The sequence below is a fragment of the Centropristis striata genome, chromosome 2, assembly GCF_030273125.1.
Source record: "Centropristis striata isolate RG_2023a ecotype Rhode Island chromosome 2, C.striata_1.0, whole genome shotgun sequence".
Lineage (NCBI taxonomy): Eukaryota > Metazoa > Chordata > Actinopteri > Perciformes > Serranidae > Centropristis > Centropristis striata.
In genome coordinates, this window is record NC_081518.1 from 15,031,925 (window position 1) to 15,051,523 (window position 19,599).

At 37.0% G+C, this 19,599-nt stretch overlaps 2 protein-coding genes and 2 non-coding genes across 4 annotated transcripts; 1 reads left to right on the forward strand and 3 right to left on the reverse strand.

Annotated features, from left to right (window-relative positions):
- Positions 1–65: 65 nt before the first annotated feature.
- LOC131989906 (uncharacterized) lies at positions 66–8,423 on the reverse strand. The gene is made up of 7 exons (XM_059355268.1): positions 8,370–8,423; positions 8,131–8,249; positions 7,046–7,142; positions 5,269–5,635; positions 3,983–4,108; positions 3,753–3,883; positions 66–884 (listed from the first exon to the last, which is right to left on the reverse strand). The coding sequence occupies exons 1-7, from the start codon at positions 8,379–8,381 to the stop codon at positions 657–659; spliced, it is 1,080 nt and encodes a 359-aa protein (XP_059211251.1). The 5' UTR covers positions 8,382–8,423; the 3' UTR covers positions 66–656.
- Positions 8,424–9,569: 1,146 nt separating this feature from the next.
- Positions 9,570–9,643, reverse strand: trnat-agu (transfer RNA threonine (anticodon AGU)). Its single transcript has one exon. It is a non-coding gene; the product is annotated as a tRNA-Thr (tRNA).
- Positions 9,644–11,435: 1,792 nt separating this feature from the next.
- On the reverse strand, positions 11,436–11,509 carry trnat-cgu (transfer RNA threonine (anticodon CGU)). The gene has a single exon. It is a non-coding gene; the product is annotated as a tRNA-Thr (tRNA).
- Positions 11,510–13,195: 1,686 nt separating this feature from the next.
- On the forward strand, positions 13,196–18,480 carry zgc:113276 (uncharacterized protein LOC553748 homolog). Its single transcript, XM_059353546.1, has 9 exons — positions 13,196–13,409; positions 14,837–15,030; positions 15,127–15,342; positions 15,796–16,156; positions 16,381–16,502; positions 16,603–16,842; positions 17,766–17,927; positions 18,112–18,201; positions 18,310–18,480. The coding sequence occupies exons 1-9, from the start codon at positions 13,196–13,198 to the stop codon at positions 18,478–18,480; spliced, it is 1,770 nt and encodes a 589-aa protein (XP_059209529.1).
- Positions 18,481–19,599: the final 1,119 nt, after the last annotated feature.

Sequence of the window (19,599 nt, forward strand, 5' to 3'; positions counted from 1 at the left end):
TGAATAAAAAAATAAATAATGAAAAAGAAAGGACAGAATTACTGCATATTAACAAGTTTATTTAAAATATACCTTATTTACTGAAATCTAATTTTAAAAAATCAGTGCTTAACCACTGTTCTTAAAATACACAAATACTCAAGATCACAGAACCCTAATAGAAGTAATACATTTATACATATTGATATTTGAATATAATAAAATATCCAGTAAGTCTCGAAAGTGTCAAATAAAATATCATACCATATAACATTATATAATCATTCAAACCTTGATTAATGTTTGTGTTAGTACATTAGACTCATGGTTACAGTTGATACTATTTCCAATTCTGCTCTTTAACATCTCCTGATTATGTATGTTTTAAAGTGTTAAAATGAAATGTGTTAAATAAAGTCGTCACTTTTATATATGTTTTGTTATAAAGTTACATCCATTAATGCTTGAAAAAAATCTGCTTGAACACACACAAAACATTTTTATATTTAGATAGAGTTGTATGATACATATCTACGTACTTCTGCAATAGCAGAATTTGACAAGAGCTCCTCTCGTGTTTTTCTTTTGTTTAATATCGAATACTAAATAAAATTTACAATTTAAAATGGTAAATTTGTCTGAGAACTGAGATCACGTTTGAGGAAAGTGGTTCTCCATTAAGGCTTAATGATGAAGAGGAAACTTTCCTCTCCCGTCTTCCCATCCAGGGTTGCTATGTCCACTTTGTGGGGTTTGTCTACGTTGGCTATTTGGATGAACCAGCCGCCGTACAGCGCTGACTCGAACCTTTTCTGGTTCGGCGGTTCGTTCTTCATGTAGAAGACGAAGGAGAGGGCAGTCTCGTCGCTCCTGGAGATATTCTTCAGCCTCTGCTTATCGCACGTCTGCAACAACAAACGTGGATATCAAACACACAGAGCAACACAAGTATCACAGTCATAATAATGTCACCCTGTTAAAATAATCAGCAAACTAATTTTTTCAAGTTTTGCAGGAAACACAAAAAACTTCACCAAAAGTGTAACATATGACATTTATTGATCATTTTACTCAAAAATGATGTAACAAAAGATGGCTATTGGCATAGTAATAACACTGTGTGTAAATTATGTCACTTAAGAGAAATAAATTACTTAGGCAATTTTTTTGAACATGCCTTTGTGACTTAAGCAAGATATGGTAACACTTTATTTTGAAGGTGTCTACATAGGAGTCACACAATTATATCTGCTGAATCAGCATGTTAGCATTTAGCTCAGAACACCGCTCTGCCTGTGCACGGTCCCCTACAGGGCCTCAGCATGACTCTCCACTTCCACTTCTGCTGATTACTTATTACACACTGGTGTGAACTTACCACTGCACACCTTTTTTTTTAAGTCCTACACTTTTAAGTTCTATGCAGATCTTAATTATTCCCCAAACAGATTTTTTAAAATCTAATTGGTGATACCACATGGACAGACGGAGACACACTAACGTAGAAAAATCAAAGTGTGGTAAGTAAAATGGGATGAGTTTTAAAGAAATCTGTTGACCTTGAAAAATCCAAACGTAAAAGGAAATTAATCTGTTTCTAGTTTTCTGCATTCGAATGAATGAAACCATCATCAACCACACTACTTCCCTCTTTTTCCTCTGCCGCTCTCTTTCAACAGACACGGTGGAGAGACACTAGACAAAAATAATCTCTGCTGACCTTCAAGCAGACCGACTAAATACAGGTATGTGCTCCGTTCTGACAGTGTGCTGCTAAACTTTGGTTTGTGAACAAAAATTGAGTCCCCATTACTGGTACAAGAGTCATTGCTTGACTCAGAGTTAATTCTTTAGACACGCTTCAGTTTCATGACTCAAGGTATAATGGGCCCAGGTTTTAATCTGTCAATACTTCAGTCCAGATTGAAATATCCCAACAACTTTGCTATTAAAATGACTTTAATGAAGCCATGTGGAAGCATCCTTCTGCCTTTGGTGGTGTCCTTACTTTTGCATTGAGTCAACTTATTATCATGAACGTTTCTTATGATTTCTTATTAAAACTTATACAACGCTGATCGTATGATATCCTACGAAATATGACCATCCTATTTAATGTTTGCTTTTACAAACATGTTAATGTTTTGAGACTCTTTGGTAAAGGTTTAAAAAAAGAATAGCTTTGGGTTGAAAAAAAACTTTGGTGCATAAGTACTGTAAGAAGTTACTCTGGTGATTTAGAACATGACGTGAAATGTGAACTACATAAGAACGTTTCCAGTGGGACACTGCTCTCCTGGGTGAAAGTGTTTGTTTGTATTCTACGTCACTGGACGACATTTTGTGGGATAGCTACTAATTTCATCACATTCATTTTCATAAGAAACAATATAAACCAGTCTTGAGAACAATCATCAGGTAAAAATGTATTTAAAATGAATCCTGTGGGGGACATGAATGTCTCCGCCCGCTTTCAGTAGTTTAATCAAAACATTTCCCTCATAACCACAAATGTTAACCTCGTGGTGGCACTAGAAAAAAAGTCAGAGGAGCATAAACTGGTGACCATAAATGCCAATGTTGTGGTAATCAGCACAAGCGGATAGAAAATGTTACACAATCCTATTTTGTTGTTGTATGTGAGTCATAGGCATTAGAACAAATAGGTGTAAATATGTTTCACAAAACCTGTATTTAAACATTTATTTAAGGCTATGCTTTGTGGAAGGAGTTATGTGTCTGACTGACTGGAAAGAGGTCATGTGAGAAAAGATGCATATACACGGAGGTAGGATCTATATTTTGCTATCCTGATTATGTCTGGAAATGAATTCAGATAAGACAGCACAGACTCTAACCAACTACTAATTTTAAACCTCACAAAATGGTCAAATCGTTGCACATTATGACACTTTTGGCATTAATGACCGTACATCTTGCAGATGGCAAAGTTATTGTACAAATATGAAAATTACTGTTGTAGAACCTGATAATGTAATAAATTCCCGATATTGTAATAACCCCGATATTGTAATAAAAATCGGCACTTGAGTCCATTGAAAATGTAATAAAACCTGATAATGTAATAACTTCCCGATAATGTAATAAAGTGCATTTCCCAATAATGTAATACACTTTTTTTTTTTTTTACCAATAATGTAATAAAGTATAACACCTAGCACCTTTAGATTTCAAGAAGCTGTTGAATGCATTTGTGTGTCATGGATACCTCGTTTGTGAAAAACGGATGAACGGGTCAAAAGTTAATAAACATTAAACTTTGACCTGTTGGTGGCGCTAGAGCTCTTGAGTTAGTTGCCTACACAGTACCACCACTTGACCTCAAGTAATGGGTGGTCTGCTGTTAAATTATTACAATATTGGGGAATTATTACATTATCAGGACTTGCGGAATGAAGGCTAACCTGATAATGTAATAACCTCCCATTAATGTTATACTTTATGACATTATTGGTAAAAAGTGTATTACATTATTGGGAAATGCACTTTATTACATTATCGGGAAGTTATTACATTATCAGGTTTTATTACATTTTCAATGGACTCAAGTGCAGATTTTTATTACATTATCGGGGTTATTACATTATCGGGGTTATTACATTATCAGGTTCTACAACTGTACATCTGCCAAGGCTGATGGTTCTCCATATAAGAGTCATTGTATACTTTAGAGAACCCAAAAGGGTCAATCTGCTGGTCTGGGTAAAAGTCAGGTTGATGCACCTTAAATGTAACTCAGAAACAGTTATTACCTCAACCTGTAGAAACACCCGCTCTCCCTCCTGGCAGCACCTGAGGAAACAGCTGGACTTGGTAAAGTTTATGACCACGGGCAGACCTTTGGTAGGGCCGATTGACTTGTACACGTAGATGGTCATGTCCTCTGAAATAAAAACAGGGAATTTACTTCAATTTAAGTATTTAAGTATTTCAACTCATCTGTGAGTACTGTAAACTTATGTTGCTGCTCTGAAAGACAAACCTTGGTTCTCTGAAGCGTAGATGGTCCTCTCTGAACAGAGACCTTGCAGGTAATTGTGAGTGACAGCATGTTGTATTGGAGTGTTCAACGACTTCAGATGTCGGAAACTTCCTCCTCCTCTTGGAACTGAAAGCAACACACGGAACAAATCAAACAAAGGGCATTTAGTTTCTATTTCATATCCTTTTTGTAAGAAAGCCCTCTTTGTTTCCATTCACATATTTGTATGCTCATTTTGAAGTATCGCATTCGAATAGCTGAATGGAAATGGCAAAATTAGAGAGAACTTCCTCAACTTTCTTCAATTCCTCAAAGTGGTTTTTGCCTTTGTTGAAAACAGAGTTAAATATGGACATTTAACATTTAACTCAGGACCAATCAGTTGTTTCTGCTGTTGGTGTCCTGGATGTTAAATTATTTTGTCTGCGTCTCCAGACAGCATGAAGCAGGGCCACGCATGGCTGACATGGAAGAACAAGTAAAACATGCTTTTATCAGCACCCTTTACTTCTTCTGCTCGCATTTGCCATTTGCGCCCAAAGTACACTGAAAAAAGAATCAACTTAATTGAATTGTTTCATTTGGTAACACCTAAATGAATTAAGTTCTTTCAAATTCATTTAATAAGTTAGATTAACACAATTTATTTTAAATTAATTTGAAAGAACTTAATTCATTTAGGTGTTACCAAATGAAACAATTCAATTAAGTAGGTTCAACTATTTCTTTTTTCAGTGTAACAACATCTGATAAAACTACGCTGTAGTCCAGTTTATTCACATATGCTTTTCTTTTTTTTGCCACATTTTAAAAGATAATTTTATAAATAAATTAAAATAAATTTGCTTGACAATTTAATTGAAACATAGGGTTTGGTTTGTCCCCTCTGGGCTACTGTAGAAACATTACCATGCAACATCCCTGAGATATAGATATAAAAGGCTCAATCAGAGCTAAAAAAAAAAAAAAAAAAAAAAAAACACAACAATTAAAAACACACAACAATAAAGTAGTTGTGGAAGCATAGCAATGAATATTTTGCCAACAAATCTTAATCCTATACATATAAATCCATGAAGGAAAATTTAACCATCCAGTTTTTCCAAATAATTATATAATATATAATAAAATTATAGTTGTCACTGGACTCTATTATATCTGTATATATATGATTTTTTTCTTTTCTTTTCCTTCTTGTCAATGTGATCTTGATCTCAGTGAGGCTACCTACATATGTGTTAGAATGCAGAATAAATTAGACAAATCGAAGAACCCAATTGACTCACCAAGCATGACCTCGCTGGACTCAGACACCACCACAACGTCATTAAAGGTACATCCGGTCCCGTGACACCCACTACAGGTGCTCCCGGTGTCACAGCCCCGCCCCCTCACCACGGAGATGCTGGTCTTTGTCATGGAAACAATGAGCAGGTCCCCCCCCTCTCCAAGCAGATCATTTTCCTCGGGGCACCCATCCACCTCTAACTGCCCGTCCTCCTTCCCTCCTCCGTCCCGTTCCAAGTCTTCCTCCCTCCTCATCTCCATCCTGAAGCTGAGTGTGATGGATTCTTTGGAGACGGGATGTAAAGTGTCTTCGGCTGGGAAGGACTGCTCAGTGGGTGCCTTCATCTTGCTGGCCTTGTGCACCGTCTGAAGGGCAGATGGAGAGAGAGGGAGAGAAGTGGACGTGGGGTCAGACTGACTGTGTCTCTGTGTGTCTGTTATTGTCCGTGTGAATATTCCACCTTAAAACAATTCAATACACAGCTGCTGTCCTGGTGAAATCTGGAATGTAGACAGTAGAGCCCAACCAATATGGGATTTTTGAGACCAATACAGATTACAATGCTACTGTTGTATATACACAGTTGCTCATAAAGTTGGGATAAAATATATTTTTTTAACTCTTTCATGAAATGATGATTTATTCTTGCCAGATAAAGTGTATATCTTCTCAAAACATTATTGATCAATCTCTTCCAAACATATCACAATGAAAATTTAACTACAATTAACAGAGGATTGTGTCTGAAAACAAAATTATTCCAACTTTATGGGCAACCGTGAATATACACTCATGGAAAAAATTATTAGACCATGTTCATTTTTAATGCCTGGTATCACTAAAGGTACATTTGTAGCCATTTTCGATGGTTTTCTTAATAATGATTTTGGTTATTATCAAGAAAACCATGGAAAATAGCTAGATATTAGCTCTTATATTAAACTCTTATCAGCTATTTTTGTTGTTATCATTATATTTGTCCAAACAAATGCACCTTTAGTTGTACCAGGCATTAAAATGAACAAGAAATTGAAGAAAAAAAGTGGTCTTATAATTTTCCATGACTGAACACACCTGTAAAATCCATATATATAATGTACGTATATGGTGGCCGATATAGTGAATTTTTGGGCTGAAAATAAAACAGACCTTTTCTATGCTTTTCTATGTGGATTGTGCACCAATATAACTATGCAAACAAATTTCTTAAATTATAACTGAGGAAATAAAGAGTAAATAAACATAAAAGGCTAAATAAGCATCAGTAATGTAATTTCAGTGTCAGTCAATTGCTGAATATTTAAATAAATAATATGAAAAATATATGCCATACCACCGATATGCGTTAAATAGGCCAATATCAGCCAACAGATATATTGGTCAGTTGGTCAGGCTCCAGTAGACAATGCAGTGTTATGTCATGTTGATGTTTTTCCCAGTACAATAAAATGTTATTTAATATGAAAACAGTGCTACAGGTCAGAGTTTTAGTGTAGTTTAAACATTAACAGTTGATGTCTAAGTTTTATATTCCTTCATTCCAGTTAACTAACAGGACAAAAAGCTATTGTGAAGACTTTGTCCACAAATGTTTATTCGACTTATAATGTAAAAGAATGTGACAGTTCAGTTTGGTGGATTAAATAATGTGCCACAACACGTCCTGTGATTTTCAGCCTTCTCCGACTGAAAGACTGAAATAGAATAGAAAATAGAGTCTGCTGTGTAATCTCCTAAAAGGTTTTCACTGTTGTGTAAACTGCCCATGAACTCACCAGCATCGGATTTTCTTTAGCTAACAAGTGTGCAAACTCCTCAGGTGTGACGTCCTGCAGGTCCATGCCGTTTATCTGCATCAGTTTGTCTCCTCTCCTGAGGAAAAAAAACAACAGAAAACACATCAGCAGTATATATTTTATTCAGGATTTTTACTTGTTTCTAAAGACTATTAATGTTATTGAAATTTATAAAAAGCCATTAATAAGGAAAAAATGTATCACTCATCCTGAAGTGAAACAGACTTTGCTTTTGTATCGCCATTGACATTTAAAAAAATGTAACACTAGATGACTGAAATTAGTAATTAATACTTACTTTTTCTTTTGTTTAAGAAATCAGTCAATCAACTTTTTCAGGCCTAATAATAATTCATATCATCAAGTGTGCCTTATTAGAAGGTACAGTGAAGGTACAGAGTAGCAGCAAGTCTTCCACTTAATATTTTTAAATAATAAATAATTATTATTATATTTTCAGTTTGTTTGATATTTATTTATTTATTATTTATTATTTTTAATTCTCCCTGTACTGGGAAGCACTCTCTGTGCTTAAAAATGCTTTTCAAATAAATATAATCTAAAATAAATACCATTCCTGCTCCTGTGATGATTATTATATGTATATAGCCATGGAAAAAAAATATTAGACCATTATTTTCTTCAATTTCTTGTTAATCTTAATGGCTTAAGAGGTTACATTTGTTTAGACAAACAAAATGATAACCACAGAAAAAGCTAATAAGAGTTTAATTTAAGAGTTGATATCTAGCCATTTTCCATGGTTTTCTTGATAATGATTTTGGTTATTATCAAAATATTATATAAAATATTATAGCTCTTATTAGTAATATTATAGCTCTTATTAGTTATTATATTTGTCCAAACAAATGTGCCTTTAGTTGTACCAGCCATTAAGATTAACAAGAAATTAGAGAAAACAAGCATGGTCTAATAAATGTTTCCATGACTGTATATATAATTAAAATGGTTTGACAGTAAATAGGTCTTTGGTGAGAGACTGGTTTTGCTTTGGGTTATATAAAAACAAAAAGTCTGTTGAACACTTGGGGTCTGATTTATACCTGACAAACGCTTTCTTTCCAATCGCTTTTCTGTACTTGACCACATTTTCCACTTCATACTGATGCTTCCCTTCATGGATCTGGTGGTTAATGAGCACGCCGCCTTTAACCAGAGAATCCTGATGTTCAGGAATAAAAAAAAAAAACTTAACCACTAAGTCAACCAAAAAATACACTCATATAATTTAAAATACACTCACATATAGAGACGTTCAGAGTTTAATGATTCTGTCACCCACCTTCAGTTCCATGGTGCCGACTGTGTCCGCTGCTGTTAATGCCAAAGACTGACACCAGTGACCGTGGCGCTCTTTTAAAGCCTCCACTGTGTTTGTGCTTCTGCTTTGCATGAACAGAAGAGGAAGTAGGACCGAGTGGCCACTGACACAGCCGTGGAGGTGGAACTGGTGTCAGAAAAAGGAAGTGAATGAACATGAGTAAATCTTAAATCAACACATTGTATGATTCATGTTAGAAAACAGAACTTGAGGAGAGAGAGGTAAGAGTTCATCAGCATAAGCATTTTTTTTCCTCTGAAGAGAAATTACCACATAAGAGAGATTTATTTCGGTTAGTTTGACACATTTTCAGTCGATTTGATGACACAAAGCAAGGTCAGATAGTTTTCCTGCACGGGTTACCAAAGTAATGAGCTTGAACTTGATGATGTTATCTTACTGTCACAGTAAACACGCCATAAAACACACACTTCTGGGTGTTCACTTCCTAAATTGTTTGAAATGAATACCAGTAACCTCACAGCCACTACAGTTACTGTCAAATATTAGCATAAAGACACAAAACCCTCAACAGAGAGAAGAGGAAATTACTGTTTTTATAGTGTTCACATTAGACATGGGAACTACTAAGAATTGGACTTCCTCTGTGACAGTAAATAAATTTAAAGTGGATATAAATGTGTGCTTCTACAATTACAACACAAGATACGGAAGCTTTAATTAACGGTTCTTCACAAACTAATACATTTGTTTAAGTTTGGCTGCACATTATCATTCAGGGTTGTATTTTATTAACAGGTTAACATAGTAAAAAATAAATCATTATATCACTTTCATGTTTGACTTTTTTTTTCTTTCTACTTTTATTAGATGAAACTGATTTGCTTTACTAACCTTTCTGACTTTAGAAATATATTTTTTTCCCCCAAAGCTTTCAGCCTCTAAGGCCATGAGCTGAGGATTTTTTTTTATTAGAAAAATGTAATGTTTACACTAATTGTTTCTCATAAAATCTTAATGTGTGCATCCTTGAGGTTTAACAAAGACATTGCACGCATTTACTTCCTCACAAAACATTTGAAAATCTGATTTTTTGCAAAGCGACCAGCAGAGACTCTCTATGCTAACCATCTGCAGCTTCAAATATAATGGGCAGACATGAGAGTGGTATTGATTTTCTCATTAGAGAGTGTAACAAGCAGGCACTGCTGGAATTTGAACCCAGGATCTCCTGTTTACTAGACAGGCGCTTTGACCAGCTAAGCCACAGCACCACTCCAAGAGTGTTCTTCTCTTAAAGCTACATCATAACAAAGGCATTTCTGAACTCAAATGTTGGTCTTTACTCTTAACAAAACAGGATGTCTGCAAACAGCTTGCTTTCAGTTAAGAAATGAAGAAGTAAAAAGCTGACAGGGCAAATATCTTAGAGAAAGATGATGGACAAACAACATGATAGAAAACAACCTGATAATCAGGCACTGCTGGGATTTGAACCCAGGATCTCCTGTTTACAAGACAGGTGCTTTGACATGCTAAGCCAACACACCTCAACCAAGCTTGTCTTTCTTTATATTGAAATTTAATTTAGATTAAACAAATATACAAAAACAGGACTATTTGTGGAAGCATCTTGTTCAATTAGCAGTTCAGGCGAGACAGTGCTTCCCCAAAAAACAAACCTATATGTCATTTGTACAGCAGCTTATTCTGACCTAAATTTATGTTTATTTTTAGCCGGTGATCTCTAGTGCAGTGGTTTCTAAATCGTGTGGCGTGAGACAAGTCCAGGTGTGCCATGGACTTTAGTGACAACTGAACACTATTAATGGCTCACAGCAGGGTTGCCAAAATGACTGCAGCAGGAGATCATCATGTCATCATAACTAAACGTGATAATTGATATTAAATACGTGGTTAATGTTGTCAAGCAGTCGCAGGTTGTGTCGCTTTAGGCACCAAAAGAGTTAGATGGAGGTGCTGTGGCTCGGCTGATCGACATCTCTTGCACCTGCTGAAACCACCAATAATGACCCATATGAGCCTTAGGTCAAAATTACTCATATCGCAGAGCACAAAAACAAGCACAAACCACAAACCATATGCTTATACATAAGCATATGGTTTGTGGTTTAAAAAAAAGGCTGCAGTTTCTTTGAATTTAGGCTACAAAACCACTGATCTAGGTTTAGGTCACAACATTTCCTAGTAAGGCTTTATAGAAGACAGTTTAAAAAGTAAATAAATCCAGGAAGTGAAGTAGTTACGAGGTCGATGTGACCGCTGGAAGTAGTACTGAAAGATTATGAATACAGGTGTGCCTTGAGATTCTACAATAACAAACACAGGGCTTTAACCCAGGAGACAATTGTTAGTTTCCTGTGTGAAACCAAAAGACAACATTGTTATTTTAGATTGCCTGTCTAAGTGCAAAACTTGGTGCAAATCTGCGAAAAGCATTCTCCTGAAACTACAATTTTTCTTGTGTATAATTTATCTCCAAAGACACTGGAGTATTACAATCACCTTAAAGAGGTGACACAATTTTAATACATCTCTTTAAAAGAGATTGCTTTTTCGCTATATTTACAGGGAGTTTTTTTTTAAAAAGACAGTAAGATATCTTCAAATTCTACACATCTATGTTTCGCAATTGTTGGTACAATTTCTGTTGAAGCGAAATTACGTACATAACTACCCTAACACCTCAGTATGCCTTATGTCTATTTCATAACCAAGTAGTTTTGAACCACTGCTGGCTGTGGTTCAAGCAGACCTTCCTCTCTTAGGTCATCTGTGTAAGCAGGTGCAGGGGATGCAGACTGGGTTCAGAGGCACAGCTGGGATTTGAAACCAGGATCTTCTGTTCACAAGACAGGTGTTTTAACCAGCTAAATCAGCATCTGACTTGGCCTTTTGTGCCTAAACTTATCCAACCTTGACAACATTAACCATGTATTTAAACATCAACATTCAGTTATGAGGACTACCAGTAGAAGGCTCTCATTGAGTCATATTAAGGGGCAAGAACAAACAAGCTGTTATGATGGAGGAACAGTCCTCTTTAGGCACTACTGGGATTTGAACCCAGGATCTCCTGTTTACGAGACAGGCGCTTTGACCAGCTAAGCCACAGCGCCGCAGCTTTCTATTAGCAACCTCAACTTTAAGCTTAGTCAAGCAAGGCCTCCATCAAGAGGAGCATCCACAGCCACTTCACCATTGATTCTTTTCTTGCCTCTTTATAACATTAATTCTCTCTATTTTATGACTTGTCTGTTTTTTTGAAACACTTTGTACACTGTAATAAATTTATTCTGTAGACATTTTATTTTACTTATTATATTTGATCAAATGTATTAAATATAAATGCGTCCTTGATGTTGAGGCAGTTGTTTTTAGTAACTTTAAATATAACACATTAAATATAATCTTTATGTGTTTGTAATTCTAAATCAAGAGAATTTTGAATGAATCCAATACAATAGAATTGCTGGTAGTCCGTTTTTAATTGACATGCACTTCCTTTTAAGTTGTTATTAACTGAACTTGTAACATAGTTAGATTTAATAAATAATAGTGCGTGCCATCTGTTGCCTCAATTTTATTGAGTTGCTATTGTTTATCTTTTTTTACAGTGTAGCGTGGATTTTGAAAAAGACTCAATAAATTATTGTTATTATTATTAGTAGTATAATATTAATTGTGTAATTGTCTCGAGTTATGTAAACCTATAAATATACATTTTTGTACCACATAAGGGGAATTATGTTTCTCAAAATGTCAAACTATTCCTTTATTACATTATTTAGACTTATTACTTTTTTTTAAAATTGTTATAGCTTTTCTCTTGAAAAGATATTTGAGTCTCAATGACACCTTCCTTCAGTTTAAATGAGGAAAAGAAGAAGAATTTGCTTCAGTCAACTGTGTTCTTATGACTGCAAACACAACATTAACTGGTTAAATACTGGGACGAGTTGTGTTACTAAATTTATACAAGCACACACACAAACAAACACACACACTGAAGCTATTTCCAGCTCTCCCTGTTGAGCCACTGACGTCCAGCTAAATCTGAGGAGGATTGAGTTACATGAGGAGCACACGCCACTGTCGCAAACTTTCAAACCGACCAGTGACCACTGCAACACGTGTCCACCGCCTCAGGAGCGTCTGAACTCAACCAGGTACTGTAATGATGCACTGAACACACACTGTATATACACTTTATATTGTGCGTGTGTAGGTGTGTGTGTGTGTGTGTGTGTGTGTGTGTGTGTGTATGATTGCCGAGAAAAGTTTAATCACTGCAGCAGCTGAAGGTGTTGGGTAATGTTGACCTCTGCTAATACTGTGAATCCTGGATGACGAACAGTTATTATTATTATTTGACACACTCTTAAAACGTATAAGCTGAAGCTTGGTCATGCTGTGTTGTTTGAAATTAAAAACCATAGTTCTGAGTTTTCGAAAACAACTCAAAGAGAGTTTAAAAGACTCTTCAGCTTTGGTCGTGGATGTTTTTTAGAAACAGATATAATAGAAAATAAGCGAAAAATATATGTTTTTTTCCATGCCTTAATTGATTTCCCTGTTGTGGTGTTTTTAATATGTTTGAATGTGTGTGCATCTGAGATTCAATTTGAAATAATTACTAGAATAAAAACCAGTAAAGTATCCATTGATTGATCAAAGTAAACAGCAGCTGAGTGAGAGTGACATGTTACAGTTTAAGGAAGTAACTTTGGTGACAAAACTTTGAAAGTACTACTAATCTTCCCACTCTTGTGTTGTTGTCTGCCTGTGTGTGTGTTCAGATGGTGATGCTGGATGTGTTAATAATAGGGGGAGGCCCTCATGCCTTGACCCTCGCTAGCCTGCTGTCGAACCCTGACCCTGCTCCAGACTCAGACTCTGGACATGTGTCACCCCTCTCCCCCTGCTCCTCGGACCCTCCGAGGCCTCAGACAAACCCAGAGACATCCAACAACAGACGCTGCAACAGCAGCAAGAAGAAGAAGAAGAGGACGACAGCTGGTACCGTGTGCACCACTTCACTCACTAAATCAGAATTATTAGACACAATTTTATGGTTTTAACTTGGAAATAACTGCAATCACAACTGAAACTATTAGTCGATAAGTGAGGAGACAGAAAAATAGCAAAAAAAGTCAAATATTTCCTCGATCCAGCTTTTAATTTGTGAGGATTTGACTACATTTTTGGGATTTTTAGACTGTTGGTTGGACAAAACAGGCATTTTTTTTTTCAGATTTTGATTGATATGAAATCCTCCTTTTTATAATTAGACTGTTATGCTTTTAACCTGTAGCACTTTGAGATTTCCTGTAATGTAAAGTGCATTACAAATAAAATGTATTATTATTATTATTATTATTATTATTATTATTATTATTATTATTATTATTATTCATACAAATGTAATGGATTTTAGAACTGACTTAAGCTTTTTCACTTGAAAATACTTGATATGTATCTTCCCCCAAACCAAAAGATTACAAAGTATGTCATAAAAAAAGTTAGTCATGAATCTACTAACATGAATGCTAATTATTCCCAAGAAGTCCACACTTAATTCCTCAGATCCGCTTTGTTTGAACCAATCCGACTGCATCTATTTAAGTTGCAGGAAAGAATGAAGAACAAATTTCGAAAAGCATTTGTGATATTTTTGATGAGAGCACATTATGACTTGGTTATAACTTGAAACTCAAAGTTTAGGAGACTTGAGACTTAAGACTTGGTCCACCTCTCTTTTTTAATTTTTTGTGAATGTTTTTAGCGGCCAAACGATTGAGAAAGTAATAATCAATCAGTAATGAAAATAATTGTTAGTTGCAACTTATTAGTCATAATTTCATTTCATTTGAGTAAAAAAGTATGACTTTTGAAGTCTTTGTCGTTCTTTTAAACAATTTTGAGTCATAACGTCAACTATTATCTCATATCTTGATGTATTAAGTAATCTCTTCTTCGTTTCACATAATTCTGACCCTAAATTGACTCAAACCATCATTTTGCCTTACCTAAACTAGAACTAATCACAGAAAATGATGACCTAGTACAACTTTATTTTGGACTTTGTCACCAAACATTTTAACTTAGTAAGCCTCAATATTATTATAAGTTTATCATAATTCTGACTTTGTCTTGACATCAGCTATCATTTTGATTTTATAGCAAAGACCTTTGTGATGTTGACTGAATTGCCATATATTTTCTCTTCATTTATTCATTACAGTTGAATTTCAGTGTGAGGTGTCGGTGGTGAATCAGAGGTCTGGAACAGGGAACCAGACTCCCTCACGAATGAAATACTGAATAAATCAATACTCTTTTGTCACTGTTACTACTTCTTCATTTTGATGAGCATGTGACACTTTGCTTCCTGTTTTGCTCCCTATGTGGCTTCACAGTTCAGTTCTTTGTTGTGTGATCATCAGTCCCCGCAGGCCTGACACTGGAGGAGCGACTAGCAGAGTCAACGATATCAGGGAGGGAAAATTGTCCCCCACTGAGTCTCCGAGTGATAGATTCCTACGGAGAGTGGACCACTCTGTGGGAGAGCCAGTTCACAGCTCTGAACATCCCTCACCTGCGCTCACACACTCTGGTGCACACAGACCCTCTCAACAAGGTACAAACACATGCAGCTTCCCCTCAAGTACAAACAAATAGCTTTCTACTATGACTGTAAAAAAAAAAAAGCACATGTGTATGTTTTCTCTGTCAGAAAGCACTGCAGGAGTTTGTCATAAAATCTGATCGATCAGCGGAGCTTCACAGTCTTCCAGATCAGGTTTATATTCTGGACGAAAATGCATTTTTCAATGACATGAGGCTCGGCAGGAAGGAGAGGAAACGCCTCAACGTCACCTCAACACTCAAGAAGAGTTTATCCTTCAGTCTGCCTGGAACCAAACTCAGTGTGGATTTCTTTAGAGATCAGGTTGGACACAAAGTGTGTGTGTGTGTGTGTGTGTGTGTGTGTGTGTGTGTGTGTGTTTGTGTGTGTGTGGTATGTTTAATGTTACACTGATGTTACCATGTTACTTGAATAAACTGAATAAACAAAGTTCACAAAAGCATGCAAAGCTGAATCTAAATAACCTTTGTTGTAGTTTTACTTTTGCTTTATGATTGTTTGGAATGATTTCTTCACTAACTTAGAATTTAAAATGATAGAAAGAACAGATGATAATTTTAAAAATGTGGTGCCCCTTCTGTTACCACTGTTTTAAGTACTAACCTTCAGTTTGCGGCTGCAGCAACTTTAACTCAGACAGGATTTATGGAGAGTTATCGTGGATCATGAAGTAACTACAAATGTCTTCTTTTAAGCAGCATGAGCACCTTAATCTGTGCATTGCTATTTCTTAAGTTCATGAATCTGAACATGCAGGTGGAGAGATACAACTTGGACAAAGTGCTGGTGAAGGGAACAGTTGAGCTCATCACCCCTGTGATCGAGGACAAGGAGGAGAAGGCTGACTGGATTAAAGAGGGTGAAAGGAAGAAAGTGAAGTATTTTCAAGTCCACCTTCAAGGAGGCATCATCCTGAAAGCCCACCAGGTCGTTATGGCCACAGGTCCAACCCGTGCCCAGATGGCAAACATCCCCTCATGGGTGGAAAGCATCGGAGAGAGCTACCCAGAGGAGCGTTTGCAACACACAGTGCACCTCATGCACCACCTGCCAACTGCTCTGCAAAAACTTAAAGACACAGATAATCAAAGACAGAGAGACACTTTTCCCACTCAAGGTAGGGCTGCTTTCTTCTGAGGGTTATATAACATCACAATAATGCAGAGAAGCTTTGCAGGGAAACAATGTTTACACGTTTGTCCAAGAGGATAATTGGTTGATAATTTAATAATACTTTGCTTTCACTTGAGGTTTCCGTGCTCCCGCAGACTCCCACATCCTCACTGCAACACTTCCCTTAACAAGTACTGTCTGCTTACGTGTGTGTAGGGTTGTGTGTAGTGTGTGAGGCAGGCCAGAGAGTAATGGTAGTTGGTGGAGGTCTGACCAGCGCTCATGTCGTCTCAATTGCCCTGCAGCAAGGTGCCCGCCATGTGACATGGGTCATGAGGAAGTACCTCCAGGTCTAGTGACAGTGTGAAGCTGCATGAAGACCAACAATAACTGTAGATACACCTGTCTGCCTCCAACACACATACAAGCTCTCATTGTTTTACTCTGCAGTTAAAGCAGTTCGATGTGGGCGACGTGGAGAGCCTGGTGGGTCGTTATTCCCACGTGGAGCACGGCATCAAGATGGATGGCCAAGCGTACCTGCGGCAGTTCTATAATGAGCGGAGTCTCCACAAACGGCTGGCAATGATTCGCCAAGCGAGGAAAGGAGGGGCCGTGACCCCAGAGGCCTACATCCACCTGCAGCCGTTCATCATGAATGGACAGGTGGACCTGAAGACGTACTGTCAGGTAAAGGTGCATGTGCATCCCACAGGAAGTGAAGTAACCGTGTTTGAATGTCATCACTTGGTGTAATGGGCGTTATCAGCGGTTATCAGCTTCATACATATAGGTTAGACAAGCCTGTTCCACCTTCTAGTAGATTCACTGATCAACAGTTCAATATTATCGATGCAAAGGCAAAATATCGATATATATAATCTTTAAGATATTCCTTTATTTTGAAATTACCCATTTTGGTAATAATGTTAAAGGATATTTAAGTTGCCTTTTAGTAAGTTTAAATACAGTAAATGTAACTTTAACCATATTAAATTGATGAATAATAACATTTCATATTGATCACAGGCCTCTGACCTGAAACAAATTGAAATCATCCTGTGGCAGTAATATTGCATTGTTGTCCAAGAATTAATATAAAATTGTATTGTGATGAATCTCCGAATTACACCCCTACCTCCTCGTAGGCTCAGAAGACCTTTGTTAGCTTATTAAACTGGCTGCTATAATAATGTTTATTGTTAGGTGGAGCACTCTAGTGGCCGTAGTAATTATTGCAGGAGCGAAGGAGGAAGTGACGCTATATAACGAAAGACGGTGTTCATGTAAGAAGGAAGGTTGGGGTGGGGGATGGTGGCTACTTAAACACAAAACTTCCACCCAGCAGGTTTTCATCTTGTGCTAAACTAAAAGTGGATAAGAAAAAGTAACTTCATCAATCATTTTTATATCATGTACATGCACGAACGGGCAGTATTCAATCCAAACCTTGATTTTTTTTTTCTTTATTAAACCTAACCATGAAGTGTTTATTTGCCTAAATTCAATCATGTAGAACAAAACTACTACTACTAACTAGGTTCAGGGTGTAGTGAATGAAGTGAGATAAGGTAAAGTTGTTTTTTTTACCTGAGTCTCATGCAACTTTCCAGGTGAGTGAAGCCAGCTGGTGCTACAGGAGCCAGGCCTGGAGTGTCTCCCTCAGCACTGCGGACCACTGGAGCGGAGATATGATCTGGCTCGCCACCGGCTGCAAACTTGATATCAAACAGGACCCGCTGCTTTCTGAGGTGATGCGGGAATTCCCCATTCAGGTGGGTTGATCATACAAATATTTGTTTTTACATACATAGCACTTTGAGATTTCCTCTAATGTAAAGTGCATTACAAATAAAATGTATTATTATTATTACATAAATTATTTGAGATCAGGTTTGTTAGTTAGATATATCACTGCTTTAAATCTCTTAAATCTCTCTGGCTCGTCTCTCTGTGAAGGTGATAGATGGTTGGCCGTGCATTTCAGAGAGTTTACAGTGGGCAGAGGGCTGCCCACTCTACCTGATGGGGCAGTACACCGCTCTTCAGGTTAGTCTTCTACAGTCTTTTGGTGTTCAAAAATAGGTCTTAACAACAATCTGTCCAGTTATTTTACAGACTAGATGTCCCCTATGTTTCCACCCCCCCTACACACAGGTTGGACCTCATGCAGTAAACCTGGCCGGCGGACAGGCTGCCAGCATGCGAATCGCAAAAGATGTCATGCGGCGTCAGAAACAGGACAATACAGAGGCTTCTCAACTGAGTGGAGAGAAATCTAAAACTGAAGATTATATTCAACAGATGCAAGGCCTTTTGTGGCTTTAACTTGACAATGTAGCCTGGAGAATTAAATGCATGTTTGTGAGCAGCTTTATTTTCCTATTGACCTATAATGGGCCCATGTGGGCTTAATTAAATAGATTGCACTAAAACAAATGCTCTGAAACTGACTTTTTTGGGAAAATACTAATGAGTAGTCTCATTGAGTGGCAAGAGGAGACATCATCCCTCCTTCAGGCCACAGAAAGCCTCAGACAGGCTCTGCAGGCCGAGACCTCCATGAGGACCCAGCTGGAGGATCTTGACAGCCAGATGCCCAAAAGAAGAGGAAGATGAAGCTCTTGTGAAGCCCGGCTCCAGAATTCCACACTGAGGGAAAAAAGAAAAAAAAATTCAACAACAAATACATTTAAAAAAAATATGTCATGCTTGTGGACTATCACCCAACGATTGTATTAAAAACACCAAAACATTTTTCTCAGGGACATCTTGCAGGTAAACTACAAGCCAAAGTGGCTTAATTAGCCTACTTTCCACCACAAATCATGGATTGTCTGTTTAAAAGTGGCCAACTTTGGTGTTTTGTATAACTATTATGTTCTGATGCTCCATTATTATTGATAGTATGCATTTTTTGGTTTGATAGAGGAAGAGAACAAGTGGAGAAGTGTTTTATTTAATGCGCATTTATTCCATCCAACGTCGGACTCATCTCTGCCATGCTTACAATAGAAGAATGAATTGTGACAGAGACTGGACACTTATATATGATTGTTATGGCACAGTGCCAGCTATTTTGGACATTGCAGGTTGCTGAACATTGTAGCCTACATACATAGTCAAAGTGTCAACAAATGAAACATGTATGTGTCAGGTGTAGTCAAACTGGTCAGACTGGCCTCAGCTTATATGGTCAGACTGTTATAGCTGAATGAAGTGGTCAGTGCGTTGTCAGCATATCAATATCTTACTCAAATGTACAGTGTAGACACAAAGTCTGTTCCTCAAAATACACACATACCTAAGTCTAAAGTGTTCTGAGTTTACCAATGCATGCTGTGGAGAATTACAAAGAAATGCATACTAACAGTTATTGTAATAAACCAATCAGAAATTGGTGAGAATTGTCTAAAAGTGCTGAGTCATGGTTATGGAGAACTGGTG

Bases quoted from the DNA above. Each gene is read 5' to 3' on its own strand.
- LOC131989906 (XM_059355268.1), bottom strand. The intron at 4,109-5,268 runs GTGAGTCAATTG...TGTTGCTTTCAG, and splicing joins GTCCAGCGAGGTCATGCTTG to TTCCAAGAGGAGGAGGAAGT. The intron at 3,884-3,982 runs GTTTGTCTTTCA...TTTTTATTTCAG, and splicing joins CTACGCTTCAGAGAACCAAG to AGGACATGACCATCTACGTG.
- zgc:113276 (XM_059353546.1), top strand. From the start codon at position 13,196: ATGCTGGATGTGTTAATAATAGGGGGAGGCCCTCATGCCTTGACCCTC. The intron at 13,410-14,836 runs GTACCGTGTGCA...TGTGATCATCAG, and splicing joins GAAGAAGAGGACGACAGCTG to TCCCCGCAGGCCTGACACTG. The intron at 18,202-18,309 runs GTTAGTCTTCTA...CCCTACACACAG, and splicing joins GGCAGTACACCGCTCTTCAG to GTTGGACCTCATGCAGTAAA.